The 23,724-nt window shown below is 41.8% G+C and overlaps 1 protein-coding gene across 1 annotated transcript in view; it reads right to left on the minus strand.

Annotated features, from left to right (window-relative positions):
- Positions 1-14,315: 14,315 nt before the first annotated feature.
- ATP10B (ATPase phospholipid transporting 10B (putative)) overlaps positions 14,316-23,724 on the minus strand; it is a 113,636-nt gene continuing 104,227 nt past the window's right edge. The window contains exons 21-22 of the mRNA XM_035013732.1: positions 19,892-20,079; positions 14,316-14,801 (exon numbers count right to left, since the gene is read on the minus strand). Of these exons, the coding sequence (XP_034869623.1) occupies positions 14,342-14,801; positions 19,892-20,079 (648 nt within the window). The 3' untranslated portion in view covers positions 14,316-14,341. The remainder of the gene's footprint in view (positions 14,802-19,891; positions 20,080-23,724) is intronic.

The following is a 23,724-nucleotide window of genomic DNA, read 5'->3' on the forward strand; positions in this document are numbered from 1 at the left end:
ATTGTAGATACAGTTAATTTTACTACTTTTTTTCCTTCAACCTTCATACTAGCTTTATAAGTGATAGATAAGTGAGTGTATGTTTGCTTTAATCAGTGAAATTTTATCTTTTATAATTTTCTTCTAGTTATGGCCATTTCTTTTCTTCCTAAAGAAGTTTCTTTAACATTTTATGTAAGGCTGGGTTAGTGGTGACAAAGTTTTTCAACTTTTGCCTGGGAAAATCTTTATCTTTTAAATTCTGAGTGTTAACTTTGCTGGGTAGACTTTTCTGGGTTGTAGGTTTTTTACTTTTAGTACTTTGAATATATCATTTTATTTCCTTTTGGCTTGCAGGTTTTTGCTAAAAAATCAGCTGATAGTCTTATGAGTGTTCCCTTGTACATAACTGGTTGTGTTTCTCTTGTTGCTTTTAAGATTATTTATCTTAAAATTTTTACATTTAAATTATTATGTGTCTTGGTGTGGACAACTTTGTGTTCATCTTGTTTGGGGCTCTCTTTTATTCCTGGACCTGGATGTCTGTTTCCTTCCCGAGGAAGGGAAGTTTTCATCTATTATTTCTTGAACTAAATTCTCTGCCCCCTTTTCTCTCTTCTTCTGGAATCCCTATAATGTGAATGTTAGTACACTTGATGTTGTCCCAGAGGTCCCTTAACCTAGCCTTATTTTTTTAAAATTGTTTTTTCTTTTTGCAGTTCAGTTTGGAAAATTTCCATTACCCTGTCTTCCAGATCACTGATCCATTCTTTTGCATCTTCTAATCTGCTGTTGATTCCTTTTAGTGTATTTTTCATGTCCACTGTTGTATTCTTCAGCTCTGATTGGTTCTTTTCAAATTTTCTGTCTCTTTGTTGAAGTTTTCATTGAGTTTATCCACTTTTCTCCCAAGTTCAGTGAGCATCTTTATTACTATTACTTTGAACTGTTTATCAAGTAGATTCCTTAGCTCTATTTCATTTAGTTCTTTTATGTGGGTTTGTCTTGTTCTTTCGTTTAGAACATATTCCTCTGTCTCCTCATTTTATTGGACCCTCTGTGTTTGTTTCTATGTATTAGATAGGTCAGCTATGTCTCCTGGTCTTGAAGGTAGTGGATTCATGTAGAAAGTGTCCTGTGGGACCCAGAAATGCAATCCCTCTTGGTCATCAGAACCAGGGGCTCCCCTGTGTGGGCTCCATGTGTCCTGTTATTATGACAGGGCTATACGTGATGCAAGCACAATGGTGGGGATGACTGGCTGAGAGGCATGCTGTAGCTACTGCAGATATATTGGTGGGTGAGGTTGGCTCTCCCCTTCTTGGGGCAGGTGTCACTTTGGAGGTGTGTGGTCTTGACCAAGGCTGCCTGCTGGGTGCTACAGGGTGGGAGCTGCTTTGGAGGGGGTCCCTCCTAAGGAAGGTGTTTTGGGTGGGGTTGGTCCATGTGGAACACTGAGGCACAGTGATTGATGCTCAAGAAATAGTGTCAGAACTGGTGCCCACCAGGGGCTGCTGGGTGGATCAGTTCTTAAGTGTCTGCCTTCAGTTCAGGTCATGATCCCAGGGTCCTGGGATCGAGCCTCACATCAGGCTCCCTGCTCGGTGGGAAGCCTGCTTCTCCCTCTCCCACTCCCCGTGCTTGTGTTCCTGCTCTCGCTATCTCTCTCTCTGTCAAATAAATAAAATCTTAAAAACAAAATAACAACAACAACAAAAAAAACCCAACTGGTACCCACCAGCATTGGCCAGTTAGGCTAAGGAGAACAAGAAAAATGGCATCTTCCTGTGATTCTGTTCCTAAGAAAAGTTCCCACAGATCCCTGGCCCTCTGGCACATGTCCTAAAATTAATCAATAAACCTCCTTCATGTATAGCTCCAGGGATTTTCAAACTGCTGCCTCTGCTGGATCTTGGAGCAAGTGAGATTGTGTGTGTGTGCCCTTTAAGAGTGGAGTCTTAGTTTCCTGTAGCCCTTGGCTTTTCCAGAATTAAGCTCCACAGATTTTCAAAGCCAAATATCATGGGAGCTCATCTTCTTGGTACAGATCCCTGGGGCAGGGGGTGTTCAGTGTGGTGCTTGAACCCCTTAATTCTCAGGGAGGACCTCTACACCTGTGACCTCTCTCCTACTTGTGGTTTGCTGTGCCAGGGGTTTGATTCCTGACCAAACCACATCTCTGCCCCTCCTAACCTTCTTGATATGTTTGTTTGTTTGTTTGTTTTGTCCCCCCCCCCCCCTTTTTATCTTTAGGTGTGGAAGAGCTGTTTTGTTAGCCTTCAGGTCATTCTCAGAGGGAGTTGCTTTATATGTAGTGGCCACCTTGGTGTGTACATGGTAGAGGTGAGTTTAGGATCTTCCTACTCCACTATATTCCTCTTGCTATCTATTTCTGAGCCTTTCTGTGGTTCTTTGGCAGGCATTGCCTGGATTTATCTTAGTTTCTCACCCTGTAGGTCCTTTGCAGAGAGAGAGAAAAGCTGATATCTAATTTATTTACCTCTCCTTCATTTTCCATTTTCCTAAGTTTTGTTGACTCCCCTTGTGTATCTATTTCTTAACCTTTCTTATTCTTGAGGTTTTAGATCTTTTTCCTTGCTTAACTCCTATTCCAGTGGGATTTTAGAAGAGAATAGAGGAAAACATGTATGTCAGTCTACCATGTTTAACTGGAAGTTGAGCTGATGGTTTCTTTTTATGTTTCAGAAGTAAACTTTGGTATTATAGGTTATTTGAGTTTGAGTTAACTTTATCTGGTATTATAGGTTTTCATTAGTCATTTGATTTCATCTTGGAAGACCCATAGAGATTTTTTTTTTTTAGGTTTCAGAATGTCTTTAGAAGATTTTTTTTTTCAAGAAACTGATCTCTTCCCATGTTCAAAGCTTGCATGAATGAGCAATGCATGCATTCAGGAGAAAGGGTAGAAAGTTTAATTAATCTGGACTTACGAGCTTGGACCCAGGGGCCTTCCATCTATCCAAGAAATCTGACCTAGAATGTTGCTGAGCTGTATTAGTTATTAAAAAAGCCTACATACCTCTCAAAGTCATAGTTGTCAGGTCTCCTGTGCTTTGTGTTTATGTACTTATAGTCGTTAGTATTATCTCTGGGTGTTTTCTCTGCTTTGCTGAGATTCCAGGTTAAACTGCTTCTTCTGTCCATGTCTTATATCTCTTTGGCCACTTAAAATACATACTTCTGTATTAGCATGATGAATTCCTTGTACCATTTCAGTTCTTACTACTTCGTAGACCCTTAGAGCTATGAAAGATTTTAGTGATCATCTAGTGGCTTCAAACTTGTATTTTACAGATTAAAAAACACAATTACTTATTACTTTTTTACTTTTAAAAGATTTTATTTACTTTTATTTATTTAGAGAGCAAACACAAACAGGGGGAGGGGAAGAAGGAGACAGGGAGAGAATTTCAAGCAGATTCCGGGCTTGATCCTATGACCCTGAGATCATGACCTGAGCTGAAATCAAGAGTTGGATGCTTAACTGACTGAGTCACCCAGGCGCCCCTAACATAATTTTTTTAAAAACAAGATCTTAGGGAAAAGACTGGCATATGAAACAGGTAGGATGAGAGTGTTCTGGGTAATGTAGGGAAGGGAATTTGACCATCTCCACCCCAGGGAGATAGTTTAAATACCACTAATCCTATTTAACTCTCATTTTAAACATAAGGGGCTGAGTTCCTGAGTGGGAAAGAATTTGCACAAGGTCATGCAGTGGATTTAGTCCAGGATTTGAGTCAAGGCCTCCTTACACTGTATCAGTTGCTCTAGACCCAGAAATAATGACACTTGAAGGTTGATTGTGGAAACTCTGAAGTTAGTGGTCAAACAGTGGTTGCCTCCTCTTAGCTGGACCACCCCCTTTGTTGGACGCCTCACAACCCCCCCCACTCCATCTATAGTCTTATATGAAAAATTATAATAATTCTTCCTGAAATGGTCTCCTTCCTGCCCCAGTATTTGTGTCCTGTTGGGTGTTAATTTTGGTTTGTGAGACCTAGTTTAGTCTCAGAGACCTAGTGATGACCGCTATCATGCCGGGCTCCTTTGCTGTTCAATAGATGCTAATAAACCATAATCTGCCATCCTAACAATCACCGCTGCCTGAACCAAAATGCAAGGGCAAAGATTACTTTGGTCTGAATTGGATTTGAAAAGGCTGAAAGAACAGGCTTTGAGTGTGCACTAGAAATGCCAGTTGAATATTAATTACAGCGGCACTGCTGGTCTGCGGAAGGTACAACGGTTCAGCAATGAGTGCTAGAGAGGGATGATCAAATGCAGACAAGATGCTTCTGCATGTGGAATCCGGGAGTATGGCTTCAAAGAGAGTCCAGGAAGCCTCGGGTGGTTTTCTGCAGCTTTCCTGGTGTTCAGAGAGGTCTTTCTGGCCTTCTAATTTGCTCTTTTTATTTACTTCTCAGAATCACCAGGATGACTTGGCCAGGAGCTATCTTAGGGGCAGGTTTTAATTAGTGGTTTGGGGATTCAGAAAGTAGCAGTGAGGTAGATGGGGGTTCCATAACCTCTCTGCCCCACTGATTATTTCCCACATTTTAGGAATGAAATAATGTTTACAGTGATCCAGACACATAATTACAACTAGTATCTTTACTTGGTGGGTATCTACACACAGAGACATAGAGCATTAATAGTATGGGGTGGGTGTGGATGAGGATAGTGGTTTGCTTATGGATGTACCAAGCCATAGGCAAGTAATAATTTCCATATATCTCAACCCCTGGCAAACTTTTAAATTATGTATATTGAATAATTTCCTACAGATCTAACTGCCTGATAGATTGTATGACTAATTGTTTCTTTCCACTTAAAATGGGAGCCTCCTTGTAGGCTGTATGTTTTGGTGCAATTATGTTGCCCAGACCAAGGCTGAGGCCATTTTAGCCCCCTGAGGAGTGTGCTAATTGTCCTGAAGTATGTTGCCTGGTGTGTGCCTCATTGCTGTAGTGGTTTTAATGGAACTTCTAATTAAAAATAAGAAGAGAGGCAGGGCTGGGTGCATCCCTCCCACATCAGGGGTTCAGGCAGAGCCCCTTTGAGCATGGCAATGTAAGCCTTCCCATGGTGGGAGCCAGCTGGGGCAGAAATTAATGTGCTTCTGGTATGGTTTGTCTACTAGGCATAACACAGGCTGTTGGAGCTGTAATTAGAGCTAAGCCAATGTCTTCATGTCTTCCAGGGTGCCACTCCTCCCAGGCTCTATGTCGGTGTTTGGAGGGTATGCCCATGGAAAAACTGGAAGGAAAGGAGGCTGGAAAGCTTAAGTGGCTAGAGGTACAAACTGAGACCCTGAGGGAGTCTGGGAGACAGAACTGTGGAAAATTACATGATGTGCTGTTTACCAAAGACCAGGCTGCCCTTGTTAATTATAGTAGGCTGAGAATCTGGTCTGGGTTTGGAATATCTTTTCTGCCTCTTATTAATAGTGCAATTTTGGGGGGATGCCTGGGTTGTTCAGTTGGTCAAGCATCTGATTCTTGATCTCAGCTCAGGTCTTGATCTTGGGGTCATGAGTTCAGGCCCCATGTTGGGCTCCACACTGGGTATAGAGCCTACTTAAGAAATAGTGCATTTTGTATAAGCTACCTAATTTTTCTGAGTCTCAGTTTGCTTACTTATAAATGGGGATAAAAATACCAATTGAAATTTTGATGGTATTTTGGTGTCATCATAGACATAGAACACAAGAATGTCTGCATCCCACATGGACAATCACTTTATCTCCTCTTGGTGGACCTCCACTTTCCCATTGCTCTACTTTCTTCTCCCCAGAGTAGTGCTACCAGAAACATTAGCAGAATGCAAACAAAAATTATTTATAACTAAGCCCAATGGCCCAAAGTAGAAGAGGGGGAGAAAGGGAGCAAAAGAGAGGTTGGTCTTCCCTGTAAGGGAACACTTAGCTTAGTTGTGCTGTTTGACCTCATGGAAGGAGGACATGGAAGAGAGACAGGAGAATCCATAACGTGTCTGAAGCTGTTTTAAGATTAGGCCCCCAAGAACCACCAATTTTTTGGGGGGGTGGGGGGACACTGACCATTGGATCATCCTCTGGTCTTTGCCTTTGCGGAAGAGAAGAAGTGGGAGGCTGAGGCAGAGACCTCCTGGTATGGGGAAAGGCAAAGGAAATGTCTGTCCCTACCTCTGCCTCCTGGATTTGTAGTCAGGAGTAGATGAAAGAACATTCTTATGAGTCAGTCCACTATTGTTGTTGGCCAAGGCTTGGTTCTAGCCCTAGGATGAATCATTTAGGACTTGTCACTTCAGGCTCTGTTATTCTAGGAAGGATGATTGAAAAAAAAAAAAAAAAAAAAAAAGAAAAGACCTGAGTAACTAGAAGCATCTGTATTGAGTTCCATAAGATACGTGCAGAGAGCTTTGGGAGTTCAGGGACTAGGAATAGCTTTATGGAAGAAGTGGTCTTTAGAAGTCTGAATTTGAGATTCAGGCTTTGAGCAGGCATTTTAGGTAGAGGAGATGGCTCAACCAAAGGCACAGAGGTTGGAAAGCATACAATGTGTTTATAATGGTAAGCAGTTTGGTTCCCTTGAACATGGGCTCTGAGCCTGGCAAGATAGGTCGGGGTCAAGTGATGGGGGTCCAATGTATACCCAACTCAGGAGTTGGGGCATAAGTAGAACACACAGCTTTTCCTTATTTCCTCTGGGAGTTATCTTAATATCCTTCAAATTTCTTCCTTACCACCTGCTTACTCTTCCTACTCTCCATCCCCAAGCTGTTTTTGTGATTTGCTAATGCTTAGCCAGTCACCAGGTCTTCAATTAACTTGCTAGTGGCTCTAATTATCCTTTACAAGAGATGATTATTCTGGTTTCTAGCTCATCTACTTGAAAAGCTTCAAGGGCATTTAAGAGTAAACTGAGTATGTGTTCTTACAGGTGAGAATCATGAATTCAGAAAAATCTGGGGGGCCTTAGAAGTCTCCAGGCCAATCCCTTAATTTTACAGATGGGAAAGGATAAGGGAAGAAAAGTCTCACAATAAGAAATTTGTACATTTGGGAGCCCAGACCTCCCAACCCTAAATTCAGTCAGGGCTCTTTTCACTATACTGTAGAAGAAGTGTAGCATAGTGGTTAATATTTTGGGCCCTGAAGTTGGGCATCTTGGAGTTGAATCTCTGCTTTCAGCCACATATGTCTGTTGACCTGGGAAAGTTATCAGACATCGGTTGGTTTCCTTGTTCCATTTTATAGAGGAGCAAAATGGAAAAACATATTAGCATTTACAGGGAACAAAAAAATGAGGTATATTCCGTTTGTCCTATTGTTGCAAGAGCCACCTGATGTGTAGGCCATCACTTCCAGGGGGTGAAGCAAGGGCTTTCTAAAGAGTCTTCTGACAAAAGGTGTCTACGCCCCCTTGCCTCTGCCACCATTCTGGTCTGCCACTCTGTCCAAACTCCCATGCCTGCTTATTCTTTGCGATGAAGTACCCCAAAATGCTGTAAAATATATGAGTTACCAAGGTCTTACATTTGGTCATGATATTCATTAAGACCATGGCCTGAAAGACATCCTATGATTATCCTGAGCCAATTGATTAATGGAGCCAGGAGAGTGATATGAGGTCCTACTGAGGGAGGCACCAATGGGACCATTTGGTAAAAGGGTACCCCGTAAGTTTCATTTTCAACCTGGAACAGACCTTCTAAATTACTATCCTCCAGCCACCTGGGATGAGATCATGGGGTAGCTGAGGGTAGCAGAGGTGATTCTCAGTCTCTGGCAAGTTCACATCCCCTCTCTGGGTCTTCTATTCCTTCTCTGGTTCCTTGATCTTTAAGAAGAGGAGTGCCTGACTAGAAGCATAGCAAATGTTAAGCTGCCCTGCAGTCTTGTACCCCCCTCCTGAAGGACCACTTTCACTGCCTAACATACCAGTCTGTTATAAATGGAGAAAGCAGGGTTGCCTGGGTCACTTAATCATTAAGCATCTGCCTTTGGCTTAGGTCATGGTCCTGGGGTCCTGGGATTGAGCCCCGCATCAGGCTCCCTGCTCAGTGGGAAGCCTGCTTCTTTCCCTCTCCCCCTGCTTGTGTCCCCTCTCTTGCTGTCTCTCTCTCTCTCTGTCAAATAAGTAAATAAAATCTTAAAAAAATAAATGGGGAAAGCAAATGGATGCTTCTTTTCAAAAGTTCTTTTTGTAAAAGGGACAAAAGCTTATAAATCTTATTTTGAAGGCAGGATTGGAGGCTCAGAAGCAGCAGTTGGTGAGGTTTCAGAATTCACTTCTGCCCCTGAAGATGGGAGAAGAGAATTCTGAGAGGTGACTTACTGGTATAACCCCACCCTTCAATCCTAGGCTGCCCTTTGGCAAACAGGGTGATATGAGGGGTTCTGGAAGGATTCTATGGTCAAGTCTACCCTGACTCACCTGCCATGTGGCCTGATATTTTGAAATTTTACTCCTTTAGGAGATTTATTTATTTATTTTTATTATGTTATGTTAATCACCATACATTACATCATTAGTTCTTGATGTAGTGTTCCATGATTCATTGTTTGTGTATAACACCCAGTGCTCCATTCAATACATGCCCTCTTTAATACTCATCACCAGGCTAACCCATCCCCTCACCCCCCTCCCCTCTAGAACCCTCAGTTTGTTTCTCAGAGTCCATAGTCTCTCATGGTTCATCTCCTCCTCCGATTCCCCCCACCTTCATTATTCTGAGTTTTAAATGTCTAAGCAGCCCTGGAAAGGAATGCCAGTCAATCTCTGGCTGATGAGATGGTTGAAGAGCCCTCACTAAGTGTTTAGGAAACCCCAATTCCAGTCTCAGCTCTAATTCTAAATTACCCAGTAACCCTGGGCTCATCCACTTACCTGTTATCTGAATTTTGTCATCTGCATCTGCAGGGATATCTTTCACCTCATCTTGTGGGATATAGGTTAGCTGGGGTAGGAAAAGCTCATGACACTGAGGGGAAAAATATTTTTCCTAAAAGTTAAGTGTCTGGTCAGCCAGCATCCCTTTGCTGACCTGGCACTGCGGACAGGAGCTAAGGATACTGTTGCCTCCCAGGTGGTATTGGTTCCTGAGGTGCCTGGGCTTGTCTTTCCCCAGGCCTGACTTGTGAAGGGCTGGCCTCTCTTGTAGACAGACTGAGAGTCAGGGCACAGATGGTGGCAGTTTAAATATTGACAGAGGAGGGGCTTAGGGGCAGTGATATGCATGGAAGGAAGGTACTAGAGATTCAACTTGGTGCTTTATTTAAAGAGTAAGTGGCTGGGGAGATGGAAGTGTTGATGGAGATGATAGGAGACTAAAACTCCTCCTTAGACACCTCAGCACCTGGAGTGAGTCTACAGCCTGTGTGAGGGAGCGAGACGTCCTAGCTTCGGCTTCCCCTTGACAGCTGGAGATGGTGGCTGCCCTGCCCTGCTTTACGTCTTTGCAGCTCCTTACTGCCTACTGATCTGAGAAAGGCAACCAGGGGCCTCGCAAAGGCTTGGGGGGTTCATTATCTTCCCAAATAATGTCACTGTCCTCCTGCCTGCTATACTCCGGACCAGCCCCCATCGATGAGTTTCTTCAACAGCCAGAGTCACAACATTGTTGAGCACTGCCATGTATTGAGCACTTGGAACACAGCAGGGAACAAGATTGCAGGGTTCCTTCCTCATGGGATTTGCCACCGTGTGCATGCATGATAGAAAATCAGACAGCTGCACAAGTAGTAAACTGAAGGTTTTGGTTGCACAGGGGCATTCCTGCACTGTAACATCCCCCAAATAGCTCTTAGAACCACAGAATATTAGAACCAGTCCAGTTCCTACATTGAGTGTTCGAGGAAGCCAAGAGAACCTCAGTTTGAGGTTGAAACCTGGTGAAGGGATTTGTCCAGAGTCACAATGGACACCACTGGCAGAGCAGACTGGAAATCTGGGCTCCTGACTCCTGGCTCAGTTCCCCTTCCATTCTTGTTTTCCCTGCTCTAGCTGTAGGAAGTCCTCAGAAGCAGCAGCTCCCCCACTGCTGCTAGGTGGCACCAGAACACCTTTGAAGAAAAAGGCTCCCGGTCTCAGCTCCTGTCTGACATTGCCCAGATCCTCACTGTGGGAGTCCTGAAGTTTGGATGGGCAGGACTCCTTTTATAATGCTCTCAAAAGTCCTGCTTGCTCCAGTTCACAATCCCCACCTTCTTTGTCAGTGAAATCTTGCCTGGGTTGGAGGTGCAGGGAAGGGCTGTCTCTTCTGTGATTGTCTGGGAGAATTTGGTCCTGTGTGATTGATTTCTTGGGGGCTCTCAGGGCAGAATAGAATGTTCTGGCCAGGTGATCAGCTCAACAGGAAGATATTTTAGGGTAGTGCAGGCATGAGTTCCAGTTCATCTTAGCTGTTAGTATTTTCTTAAGATTTTGTCTGGGTGTGCAACCCAGCTGAACACAGTGTGGTCTCTCCCTCGGTCACATTGCCAGTCTGTGACAGAGCTGGGGTGGAATTCCAGCTCACTAAGTACTGAACTACTTTGCTTCTCAGGAGAATGTGGAGAAGACAAGACCCTCTGTCATCTGGTTCCTACCTGCCCCTTCAGCCCCATCTTGCTGTTGTGTAGCTTTGTGGCTAAGAGTATAGGCTCTAGTTTCAGGCTCTTGAATGCTGCCTCCCCACTTGTTAATTGTGTGACTGTGCCATAATTATGTGACTTGTCTTTGCCTCAGTTTTTCCCTTTGTAATGGGATGTGATGGATTGCAAATGGCTTCAAATTTCTTTGTAGGTCCTCGCATTAAAGGTGGAATGTATTTTCCCCACCCCCTTGAAACTGGGCTGGCCTTGTGATTTGCTTTGATAGAATGTAGTGGCATTGATGATCTGTGAGTTCTGTGCTTAGGTCTCAAGAGGCTTTGTAGATTCTGTTCTCACTCCCAGAACATTGCTGCCATATGACCATGTTGGTTGACGTTCTTGAAGATGGAAGATCCCAGCCATTTCACCTCAAATTGCACAGAGAATCATGAGTGCATAAGTAATTGTATTGGTTCACTAAATTTTGGGTGGTGGTGGTTTGGTATGTTGCAGAAGCTAACTGAAATAGCAGAGCATAGTATTACCTACTTTGGAGGGTTGCTGTGAGGTTTACATGATGACGTGCCCTTAGTCTAGTGTCAAGTACACAGTGAGCTTGTATGGTTGTTACTATTAACGTTATCATGGGGGCACTTACTCTTTTTTATTTGGATTCTAGTCATCCTGACCTTTCTTTTCTTTTTTCTTCTTCTCCTCCTTCTGTATACCAAACTCTTCCTTTTCAGGGCTTTCATAGTTAATTCTCTCCATCTGCAATAGCCCTTCCCTGCTGTATTATTATCATGGTTAAAGTCTCCTCTCCTCCATGGAAAGGCCTTTTCTGATCACCCTGGGAACAACAACTCCCTTCTTTTCCATTTTTCTTTCTTCTCATAGAGTTCAACTGTCTCCTATATCTATTTCCTTGATTATTGGCTGTCTTCCCTTCTAGGTTGTAAATCCCTTGAGGGCAGGAGATGGGCCTGTTTTCTCTCCTATTTTATCCTTGCTGCCTAACACAGTGCTGTGCAGTAGGCACCCACTTGATCTTTTCTGAATGAGTGAAAAGAGGCACCTGAATCAATCTGGGTTTGAGGCTGGTGTCAGGCTTCCAGCAAGAGGAGAGTAGCTAGGTTAGAATTACAGACAGAGGAGACCGTGTGCCGCTGCTGCTAATTCCTACAGCCATTTTGGTTTGTGTCCCACTCTCATGTTGGATCAAACATGTTCCTGACACTCTATGTCTGACAAGGTATGAGCTGCTTTAAAGACAGGAACTGAATTCCTCAAAGTCCATAGCATATTACCGGGCATCCAGTAGGGGCTTAACAGAAGTTTATTGGATAGATAAATGGATGGACAGACTACTGAATAAATGAATGAATGCAAAGAAGGATGGATGGATGAGAGGGTACTCAGAACTGCAGGCAATTATGGAAAACAAGGTTTATTTTTTTCTAATAAAGGATAACTCATTTCCAGTCAATCAGTAAAAGGTCATAAATGTATAAAAATGTACTAAGTACAATCATAAACATAATGTTATAGGAAAAGTTGTTATAACCTTTTCCCTTAAGATGGCATGTTGGATGGTCACAGTTGGTTTGGTTTCAAAGGGAGGGAGAGTAGGTGACAAGCTGTCTCAGGTGGCCCAGGACTGAGGGATTTCCTAGGATGTGGGCCCTTCAGTGCTAAAACTTGGAAAACCCCAGGCAAACTGGGATGGTTGGTCATGCAAGAAAGAGAAAGAGAGCAACATCACAATGTTGGATATGGTTTAGCATCTAGGTACAGTGGTCATTTTCACAAGTTTCCCATCACCTTGTTTCCCCTTAGCTCTGAAATAGAAATCCCTGTGTTACTACTGAGGGTGTTACAGCTCTCAAAGGGTTTGCACATCCCCTGTATATTTTTGACTTGATCCTTATGCCAAGCCTGGAAGGTAGAGCAGTTTTAACCTAATTTGCAGGTATGGCATCTTGCTTCAAGGCTCCTGGCTCCTAGAGAGTACAGAAGCAAAGACTCAAACCCAGATCTCCTGAAGCCAGTGTTCTTCCCACTACTCTGTTCTTCTCTGGAACATCCTAACTCTCTCAGTATGGCTTGCAGGAGTGGGCAGGAATCAAATGGGGAACATGAGGAACCCATGATCCAAGTTTTGGCTCAAACCACTCATTTGGAACAATTCCTATCATTACTGCTCTGCCTGCTGTGTTCACCTGCTCCTTCTCTAGCAATCAGCATGTAGAATTATCCTGTTGGCCATTACTGGCATCATTATGTGGCATAGACAGTAAAAGAGATCCAGTGTGTTGCTTCCAGGGACACAATGCTTCAAATGGTCCCTCCAGTTCAGGTTTGTCAGCAGGATGTTCAGAGGATGAGCTCAGTCTGTCATTTGCCAATTTGATTGTTGAGATCTTTTTGTGCATCTTTGCTGAGAAGTTACTCAAGTGATAAGTCAACATTGCGGGGTGGCTATGACTCTTAGGCTCAAAGACTTGGCACACATGTTGCATCCATCCTTAACATACAGGGATTTTGCTTAATATATAGGTACTACCTTAAGGAGGAGAGGGTTCAGTAGCCTTCTCTGACTTATCTTAAAGACTAGAGATACACCATCCTTGTCCATAATAGACCTGAATTCTCTTGATAGCTTCTTGGAATTCTATCATCCATTCTTTCATTTCAACACTGTTTTGAGCACTTTTACATTTTGGCATTTGTAACCTCTAGGGATAAGAAGTTTGCATAATCCTTTAACCTCTGAAATGAGACTTCCTCTGACTCTCCCTAATGTAACTGAAGCATGGGCCAGTGTCTTCCAGCTGGTAATAATCTGGGATAAGCTTAATGATAGGGTTTAATATTGGCCCTATCCTTTGAGGTGTCCTTGTTTGGGCTGAGAGTTGCTCTATCATACAGGTTTATTCTGGGTACAGATGTATTAAGGTCTATAAGTCTTAGAGCTGGATAAGGATGAGTACTTCTATTTAAAAATAAATAAATAGTTTTAAAAAAAAGAGTACTGCTCCTATCCTCTTGGTATAGACTGTGGACATATGGTCCATTAGCTAAAGCTTGGGATTTCCAGTGCACCCATTTGCTTTAGCATGCTTACGTTGTTGTTGACTCTTACTTTTGAAAATTGTAGATCCATAGCTAGTGTATCTGTGACACTGAGTTCAAATCTAATCTTTAGATATGGTTCTCTTTGGCTTAGAGACAGGAAGCAACCAATTCTCTATGAATGAAAATGTTAAACCTGACATAATTACCACTGCAGTACACTCAAGAAGAAGTACCTGTGTATATGGGTCTCTTCTGAAACTTTAACTCTTGGCACAATAAGATGAGGTGATGGCTTGACAAGCCCAGAAACTTCCAAATCCTGAGAGATTGCCTGGGTAGATATATCTCTTGGAATCTTGGAAAATTATGGCCCAGTTGTGTTAGCCATTTGTTCTACTTACTTGGAAGGTCACAAGAATGTCTCTGGGCTAAAGAATTTTAAAACTCAATGCATTAGAAACATAGCTTCCTTATAAAATTTTTGTTTGCATTATATGCTGCCTGGCAGCAGGAGAAAGGTAGAGGTTGACTGGTTTCCAGTCCTTTGTCAAAGCCCTTGGGGCCAGCATTTTCTCCAAGGAAGTCAAGCCTGTTTAGGAGCAAATAAATCTGGCACGTTCTTTCCTCCATGAAGAGGAAGAGTCAGGGGTTAATTAGGCCATTGATTGGGTGGCTTCCTCTGAGTTTGTACAGATTTCTGCAGGCCATTCATATGGTCAGCGAACTCTGGGATCGGCGATGACTGCCCCTGCTTGAGGGCCTGTACTCATCAATCTGTCCATTTGAGAAGGCTCCCGAAGCCATTGTCCTACTAGGCCCCAGAAGCGGGTATTCCCTGTATGAGAGTTTAGCTGAGGAGTCCCCTGGGCATGGGTGATCCTTCAGATGGTCTCTGCTGCATTTCTCTCCATGCAATATCCAGTCCTCCTTGTACTTCCGCTTGGGAGGGCTAGAGCTCTTTGGGGTGCTGGCTCTGAAGTCTCGTTCTGGGACAGGTGGCACTGGATGGTGGGTGTGCTGAGCCTTTCCAGGAATAGGGACAGGCCTCTGTCTACTTCTCCAACTCTGCATTTCTAGGTCTCTTTTGTCTGTGGGGAGTTTGTCGATTTTCTGAGCTTTTAAGATCAGAGACTTCCCGTAAGTTCCTTGTAGAGATAGGAAAAAGTACCTGGTAGGAAATAACAGAATAAAAGTACTTGTTTTTTGTGGACTTCTTGAATTTCAGCATTGGAAAGGGCCTTAGAATCGAATTCCCCACACAGGGCAAGATCCTCTTTGTTATGTCCCTGACAGTTGGCTATCAAATCTAGGCCTGGGCACCTCTGGTAATGGGGAGTTCAACAATAACAGAACAGAACAGCTAACATTTATTATGTATCTAAGCTATCCTAAATGCTTTAGACATTAACTCATTTCATTCTTCCAACAATCTTGGGCAGTCTATACCTTTGTTTCCCCCTGTGTGCAGATGATGAAACTGAGGCACCAAGGGATTAAGTGATTTGTCCAGAGTCTCACAGTAGTGGAGCTGTGATCAGAACCAAGCACTCTGGATCCCAAGGCTTTTATCCACTATGTACATGGGGTCCATTTCTATTTCTGGACTATTCTAATTCAGGCAAGTGTACTTGATTTGTAATGTCAACCCTTTGTGGAGCTTATTAATTTTTAAGTAGTTTCTAAATACAAACTTTTCCCCTGAATCTATGGGCTGGCTTGACAGCATCACTGTATTATCACTATAAGTGACAAGAAGGGTTTCCCAGGGTCTCCAGAGAAGTTAATTGACCTCCCTGATGATTGACTCAAGTGTTCCTTTGTCCCTGCCAAGTTGAATGTGGACTCTGGGAGTCTCTTTGTTTAGAATCTTTTCTCTATTCCAAGTTTAGGGAAGGAAGGAGTGAGGAAGTGAATAAAACTATGTGGTGTATGGAGAAAGAATCACACCATTACACCATGTTGTGATACTGGACAACTCACGTTCCCCCTTTTGGTGTTGATTTCTTAACCTAAAATGTACTTAAATCAGTCAGGAGAACACTCATGGTTTTTTTCAAAAATAATCCTTTAAAAAGTTTTATTTCTAAAGCCTTATAGAAAGGCTCCGTCCTTCCACTATTGTCTAAAAGCTTTAGGGTGACCTCAGGGGCAAGGGGTTTCTGAAGACAACAGTAGGTCCCATGGAATCAGATAAATTTTCCCCAATTCTTTCTCATCTCACCCAGTGAGACAGTACAGGTGGCCATGTATATGTTTCAGGAAAGATTCAATTTCTTGGAAATTTGAATTTTCTCAGTTTAACCCTTTTCCCCAAGCTATCACTTTCCTTTCTCCATCAATTCATTTAACAAATACCTGTAAAGTCCCTACAATAGGCCAGGCCCAAAGGGATTAAACTGTGAGCAAGACAAGGGTCTTGCTTTCATGTAGCACATAAATAGACTTATAAATGGAGAGAGCAATGAAAAGTGTCAAACACCTGATCTGGTGTGAGAGACCTTCCTTGAGAAGGAAACTTTTAAGCTGAGGACTGAGAGATGCATAGGAGGTAGTCAGGCAAAGAGGGGATGAGAACAAAATCCTGGGCACAATGGCTGCAGGATGGAAAGTGAGGACAAGAGTGGGGAAATATGAGACAGAAGAGGTTGGTAGGGCCAGAGCAGGCAGGGACTGTGGCCAGATCTTGGTTTTTGTGCTTTATTGTGATGGCCTTGGGAAGCTCTTTTGGGGGGGTGGCAAGACATAAACAGATGATGACAAGATTACACTTTGACACAATGATAATGGGTTAGAGCAAACCCATTGGGAGACTGCTAGAGTAATTTGGGGTAAAAAGATTAGAAATAGAAATAAGAGATGGATTTGAGAAATACATAGGGGATAAACCCATCTGGTTTTCATGACAAGTCAGATGTGGGGTGGTAGGTGGTATTAAGGATCCTAGGGGTCTGTCCTGGTCCTAAGTGGGTAATATTTGATGGAGAGAACTCTGAAAGAGACTTAAGTTTCTTTGATGGTGGTGCTGATAGAGGATGGATCATGAATTAAATTACAGATGTCTCTGTTTCCTCAGACTAAACATGCCTAGTGGCAGTGATGATAGGTAGTTAGAAAGATGTATCTGGAATTCAGAAGAGAGACTGGCCTGGGAATTTATATTGGAGATTCATCTGTGAAAAATGATATTTAACTTCACAATAGTGGTTGCTATGTCTATGGAGAGAATATAAAGTTAGAAGACAGAAGAACCTAAGACCAAGGGTAGACATCCACTATGTCAAGAACACGAACCAGCAAAGGAAACAAAGAAGTAGGAGAAAGACCAACAGAGTGTTGTGTTACTGAAGCCAAGGAAATAGTGTTCAAGGACAGTTATCCTTCCTTATAGCTAATTAAGAGGCTGCTTTGTGTTGTAAACTTAGTGCACTAGTTTCTTTTGTTTTATCTGTAAAGTAATTTACATGTTCCTAGTTTAAGAAAATCTGTACAATTCTCTTATACTGCTTGAATTAATTAGACCAAGATAAGTGAGGTCACAGCTAGTGGGTTAATTATCACAAGCTTGGTGAGTGAAATCAATCTCCATTATGATAAATATAGCTTACAACTTTAGTTTTCTGTGGCAAGTATTCTATCATGTAGATTTCTATATGAAACATTTATTGTTCCAAGGTTATAAGTCTACAGTCCTTGGAACTATTAAAATAATATTTTCTCTATCAGAGGAAATGTCTGCTTTTCTTAGTAAACAACATTAAGCAGAAATCCAACTTTATGATAATAAAGAATAAGCAGAGATATTAGCAAGCAAATATTTGTTAACTTTTTCCTAACTTGTCCCTTATCTGTTATAACAAGTGGTAATGTTGAAGGCTTGTCTTTTCAAAGCAGGTGTCAGCAGTCTTCATACTTTTCAAATATCCTCATCAAACTGGTTGGTTTTGGCTCTAAGAGGTGTTTTCCAGCCAAGGGTAAGACAAAGAATATAGGCTGATAATTTTCTTTCCATACCCTAAATATGATACAGAACAGGGGAGCTCAGTCCTTGGCTTGTGGTGATCATAACTGTGTTTAACCCAGAAGTGTGAACAAAAATACTTAACCCACAGTTTGATGCCCTTTTCCAATGAGAGCACAGTCTTCATGGTCTCTCCCAAGGGATTGAGCAGAAGAAGGGGTGGGGTGGGCAATATGTCCTCTGAGGCTTGTACTTGTTCTTAATTGCTTCCTGTTCTTCACTCAAGGCCCTCTTTCAATACTAGTCACTTTCCCCTGTCTTATGGTCAAAGTTATATCTGAATTGTCTATTGGATTGCAGGTTTCTTGAGAACAAGGGTCCTGTTTTATTCCCCTTTCTGTTCTTCTAACCTCTATTGCTCATTTATCTCAGAATGCAGCCTATGTGACAGGAACTGTGCTGTTTTGGTTATATAAAGGTAAGGAGGATACCTTCTGTCCAGGAGTTAATGGTCAGAGATAGACGATTTTTAACAAATGGCTAAAGGCAGTGACAAAGACAAACCCAGGTGATGGGAACACATAAGAGAGGGGGACATATTTCCGCTTGAGGAAGGTAGGTGAAATCATGGAAGGGTTGGAATTGGTCATGCCTGAAATGTCAAAGGATGAGGAGGTTTGGTAATAGAAAGTGTATTCCAAATAGGAGGAACAGCATGAATAAGGGCAGGAAGGTGAGAAGGCATGGGCTTTCAGAGAAGTACAAGAAGCTTGGTAGTGTGGAGCCCGAAGTTTGAAGTAGGGAGTTGAGGGAGGGATGAGGCTGTAGAGCCCAGCAGGGGCCAAGCAGGGAGGCCATGCACATAGAGCATACTTAGAATACAACTGATATCTGTGTTTGCCATCTAGGTATCTTCAGCCTTAAACCTTGCATCAGAGGTCAAGGTTCTGAGCTGGCTTAGGACAAGGAAATGGACACCAACCTCGGTTAAGCAAGCTCCCACATTTATTAAAGGAAGTATGACTGGCTATGGCTCTCTAATTTTGGATTAGAAAAAGTTCTATGTGGGCGCCTGGGTGGCTCAGTTGGTTAAGCGACTGCCTTCGGCTCAGGTCATGATCCTGGAGTCCCAGGATCGAGTCCCGCATCGGGCTCCTTGCTCAGCGGGGAGTCTGCTTCTCCCTCTGACCCTCCCCCCTCTCATGTTCTCTCTCTCTATCTCATTCTCTCTCAAATAAATAAATAAAATCTTTAAAAAAAAAAAGAAAAAGAAAAAGTTCTATGCAATGTTGAGATAGTCTGTTTACCACAGCCTATGATGATAAGGTGGCTGAATTGTGATGTTCAGAGTGGCGGGATCTTAAGGATGGAGAGGGGCTAAGTCCTCCCCACAGGTACATGCTCAAGTTCACTGACTGTTCTAACTAGAGTGTGGGCTGCAGAATAGAACACAGGCCACTGAATTGGGAGAATCCAGCTCCCACTGTGATTTGTGGTGGACTTGTGGACACATGGTCCTTCTTGCGACTTAGCTGTCCCATGAGCAAGTGGTACTAGAACTATAGCTCTGCCTAAATTCTAGGTGATGGCAAAAGCAAAACAAAGTGCTAGATAGTGTGTGGCAAGAGCTTCAAGGAAATGCAAGGCATTATTGTTGCTATTCTTCTGGAAAAGTCAAATGCAGAAGGTTTAGGATAGAAATGTTAGAAATAGTCCTCGGGCAGGAATGATTTATTTGACTAATACACACTTTTTTGTGTGTAATAAATTTGAATAATATTAAAAAGTTGGCTATTTCATGCAAAATTTGAATTTCTGTAAGAAATCTAAAGGTCTGCAATGCTAAGACTTGATCTTTTCTGGTGGCAATGATAGGGTGAAGCTGAGAAGGTCTTTCTCCCCATGTCCGTACTACACCTGGTTTGCTGCAGTTGTGTGCCTGTGCCTGTAGTTATTAGAGTTAGGAGACTCCTGGGCTAATAAAGGACCACAGACCTTTTCAAAATGATCCCTTACACACAACACGATTTGTAAAGCAGGAGGGCAGGAATTATCATTTTACAGATGTCACAACTTAGGCCATGCCAGTTGGTGACTTTGCTACTCTGTGGCTGCCCTGGGATGACAGTCCATGTTATTTGCCTTCTCATTCATTGTTCTCTTTGACCTAATACTCTGTCTTTGAAACAACAGCCTCAAGGTTCCCAGCAGGAGTCAAACTCCTGACTCTTGGCTTATGAAAATAGCTTATTAAGGGGGCATTGGTGGTTCTAGGTAGAAAACAACCCCAGTGCTCAAACCTTGGGAGAAGAGCCATGACCGGTGTGAGGAAACAGACGAGGTAGAAAGTGGGGTCTGAGAGCTGGCCTTCCATCACCCAATAGGGATTGGTGGGACTGTTGCAGTTGACGCAGATGGCATTGTAAACAAGGGATACCACAAAGTACATCAGGAAGCTGCCTACAAGAACAAGCCCGTGGATAATGGTCTGTGGAAGGAAAGGAGAAGTAAACACTGTTGAAACTATAGCTTAGATCAGGGGGCAGTGCAATCATGGCATTTGACTAACTTTGTTTTAAACATTTTTTTTTGTGGGGCAGGTTAATGGAGCATTAGAAAGCAAACACCCATGCTGCTCTCATCCAGAATTTGAACATACATACCCAAAGAGCCCCTAGAGATTCTGTCTCACCGCCTATATACTCAGGATTCTATTTATCTAACATTTAAAAAACAATTTGGTGTGAGGAATCCATTTTTTCCACATGTGGCTGCAGTTTATTCATGTTCAAAGCAGTACAGTGTTCTGTTGTTTGATCTTATTTTGTCCTGTTTTGTGTTCTTTTACCCACTCTTATCCTCTTTTAAACTTAGTATTTTGTACAATTTCATTTTTTCCCTTTACTGGTTTGAAAGTTATACACTCCATTTCTATTCTTTCAATGATTACTCAATAAATGATAATAAGCAACCTTAACTTACCACAGTCTAAAGTATGTAACTACTTTTCCCTACTCCTGAATCATACAAGGGCTTTAGAGCACTTTAACTGTTTACTTCCCTGCTGACTTAAATCTTATTGCTACTGCATATTTTAATTCTATCATCTTTTAAAGCAGACAAATCATTATTATAGTTGAATATCATCAATATTTGTTAAAATTCACTTGATGTTTACCATTTTCTGTACCTTCATTCCTTCTTGCATCTTGGACCTTCCATCTGAGATTTTTTTTCCTTTTGCTTTAAGTACATTCTTTAGAATTGCCTTTAGTGGAAATCTGCTGGTGATCTATTCTGATGCTTTATTTCATTCTTTCTTGAAAGACATTTTTGATGGATATAGAATTCTTGTTTGGCAGTTTTTTTAAGCATATTTAAAATAGCAGTCCATTGTCTTTTGTTGCTTTTGAGACATTTCTTACCTGTTGTTCCTTAGAAAGAAATGTTTATCTCTTAAAATCTGGCAATTTTTTTTTCTAAGTATGCTCTATGCCCAGCATGAAGCCCATTGCAGGGCTTGAACTCATGACCCTGAGATCAAGGTCTGAGCTGAGATCAGGGGTCGGATGCTCAACTGACTGAACCACCCAAGCACCCCAAAATCTGGCTACTTTTATGGTTTTTGTCTTTAGTATTCTGTAGTTTCTTTATGATAAATATGTATTTTTATTTATCTTGGTTGGGTTTTGCTGATCTAGAATCTGTGGGTTGATGTCTTTCATCATTTCTGCAAAATTCTTAAGTCACTATCTTTTCAACTATTACCTCTGTCTCATTTTCTCTCTCCTTTACTTTTTTTTTTTTTTAAGATGTTATTTATTTATTTGACAGAGAGCTAGAGGAGAGCACCAGCAGGCAGAGCGGCAGGCAGAGGGAGAGAGAGAGAAGCAAGTTCCCTGCGGAACAGGGAGCCCGATGCGGGGCTTGATCCCAGCATCCTGGGATCATGACCTGAGCCGAAGGCAGATGCTCAATTGACTGAGCCACACTGGTGCCCCTCTCCTTTGCTTCTTAGACTCTGATCAAACGTATGTTAGACTTTTTTAGATACCACCCTATCTTCTATATATTTTATACCTTTTCCATAATTTTCATTATTTTTCTTCTGTTTTGTATTCTGCATAATTACTTTTGACCAACTCAATAATTCTCCCCTTCAATTTTGTCTAATTTTTTTGTTAAGCCAGCTACTGTATTTTATTTTTAAAAGTTTTTTTTTTTTAAAGATTTTTTATTTATTTGAGAGAGAGAATGAGAGAGAGCACATGAGAGGGGGGAGGGTCAGAGGGAGAAGCAGACTCCCCGCTGAGCAGGGAGCCCGATGCGGGACTTGATCCCGGGACTCCAGGATCATAACCTGAGCCGAAGGCAGTTGCTTAACCAACTGAGCCACCCAGGCGCTCCTATTTTTAAAAGTTTTATTTGGTCTCTTTTCAAATTTGCTAGATTGCTTTATATAGTTTATCAATCCCTGCAGATATTTTAAAGCTTAAACATAGATTTTCTGTTAATTTATATCTGATAATACCAACACCTGAAATATGTGTTTCTGATTTTTTTAAAAACCTCACTAATGGGTTTTTGTTTCTTTGAGAGTTGGTTATTTTTGAATATGTGAGGCTCATAGTGCCTTGAAAAGTTGGTAGGAACAATTTTGAGGCATAGGATGAGATACCTTTCTCTAGAGAAGGTGTGTTTATTTTGCAATGTCCTTGGCAACTGTCAGTCTTGGGTCACTTTAAACTGACCTCATACATCAAAATTTGGCTCACCAAGGTGATACAAACCTGGGCTGCAAATATGTATGAGGCCAGCCCATGGTCCGTTTCCTAGGACAGGTCCTTTATATTGATTCTCCCTGCTTTGCTCACAATGGAAATAATCTCTGCAGTACCTGCTGGGGAGGTTGAACAGGCAGGTCCATTTTGGGTGTAGCCTCACCCTGAGGTATAGCTTTGGGATCCTAATGTAATGTGGGCTCTTAGACTCCTGCCTTGGGTATCTGGGTTTGATTTCTGAATATTTTGCTCAGTCAAGCTGCCCAGAAACAAAGTTCTTTTTGGGCAGGGTTGCAAACATCCTCAAGGAAACAGGTTTTGGCTCTTTCTCTAGAATCACCCTTTCTCAGAGGTTTTTGTCTTTACTATTCTGTCAGCTCTTTTATGCTTTTGAAGAAGTTTTTTGTTTTTATTTTTAGATTTCAGTGGGAGAGGTGATCTGAATAATCCAGCCCCGATCCTGAAGAAGAAAGCAGTTAGCTAATTTTTTTCAGTTGCTTTGGTGGAAGCTGTGAAAACTGACAGTTACTCAAATTCATGTTAGATTTCTACCCAGGAAATACTGTCTTGCTTCAAGTACTTTCAAAAGTGAAATATACTTTTTCATAATGATTTTAGTAACTGACTCTTTTTCCAAAAGCACCAGAAATTACAAGTAACTACTGGTTTAGCTGGTCTAGAAATGCATTGGGTGGGTTAATAATGCTGAATGATGGTGAAAGGAACAGGTCCCCTCTCTGAAAGCAGATGGATGCAGTGTTGTGAGAAAGTGGGCTGAGTGATCAATGAAGATACAGAATCTTTAATTCATCACCCACGTAAAATTATACTTTTCAGGGCCTTCTGAAAGGTTAAAAATCTAGTGGTTAAGAGGTTCATAGAGAGTAGAATTCCTCTTGGGAAATATCTTGGGTTAGTTTTTTTTTTTTTTTTTTAGTGGAATTAAACCGTAAAATATTTCAAGCATACAGATAGTATACCTCATATATCCAACACCCAGCTTTATCAATTTTAACTATGTCATATTTCCTCCAATTATTATTAAAAAGTTAACATATGCAAGTAAAGCACCCATGATTCTCTTGCAAATGTTTTCTCTTTAGTCTTGAACATAAATTCAGTGGTTCATCATTCTTATGCATATTTTATACATACATGTTTATGAATGCTTCTTTAATCCTTTAACTTTTTTCACTAGACCTAATGCTTTGGAGTTCCATCTATGTTGATAGATCTGGCTTTGGTTATTTATTTTAACTGTTCTAGTATATGAATATGCCACAATTTATTTAGTTTCCTGTTGATGAACACTTAGCCTTTTTCATTTTTTTCCCTGCTATTAAGAACAATAC

This window comes from Mirounga leonina, unplaced genomic scaffold, assembly GCF_011800145.1.
Source record: "Mirounga leonina isolate KUSES-001 unplaced genomic scaffold, KU_Mleo_1.0 Mir_104, whole genome shotgun sequence".
Lineage (NCBI taxonomy): Eukaryota > Metazoa > Chordata > Mammalia > Carnivora > Phocidae > Mirounga > Mirounga leonina.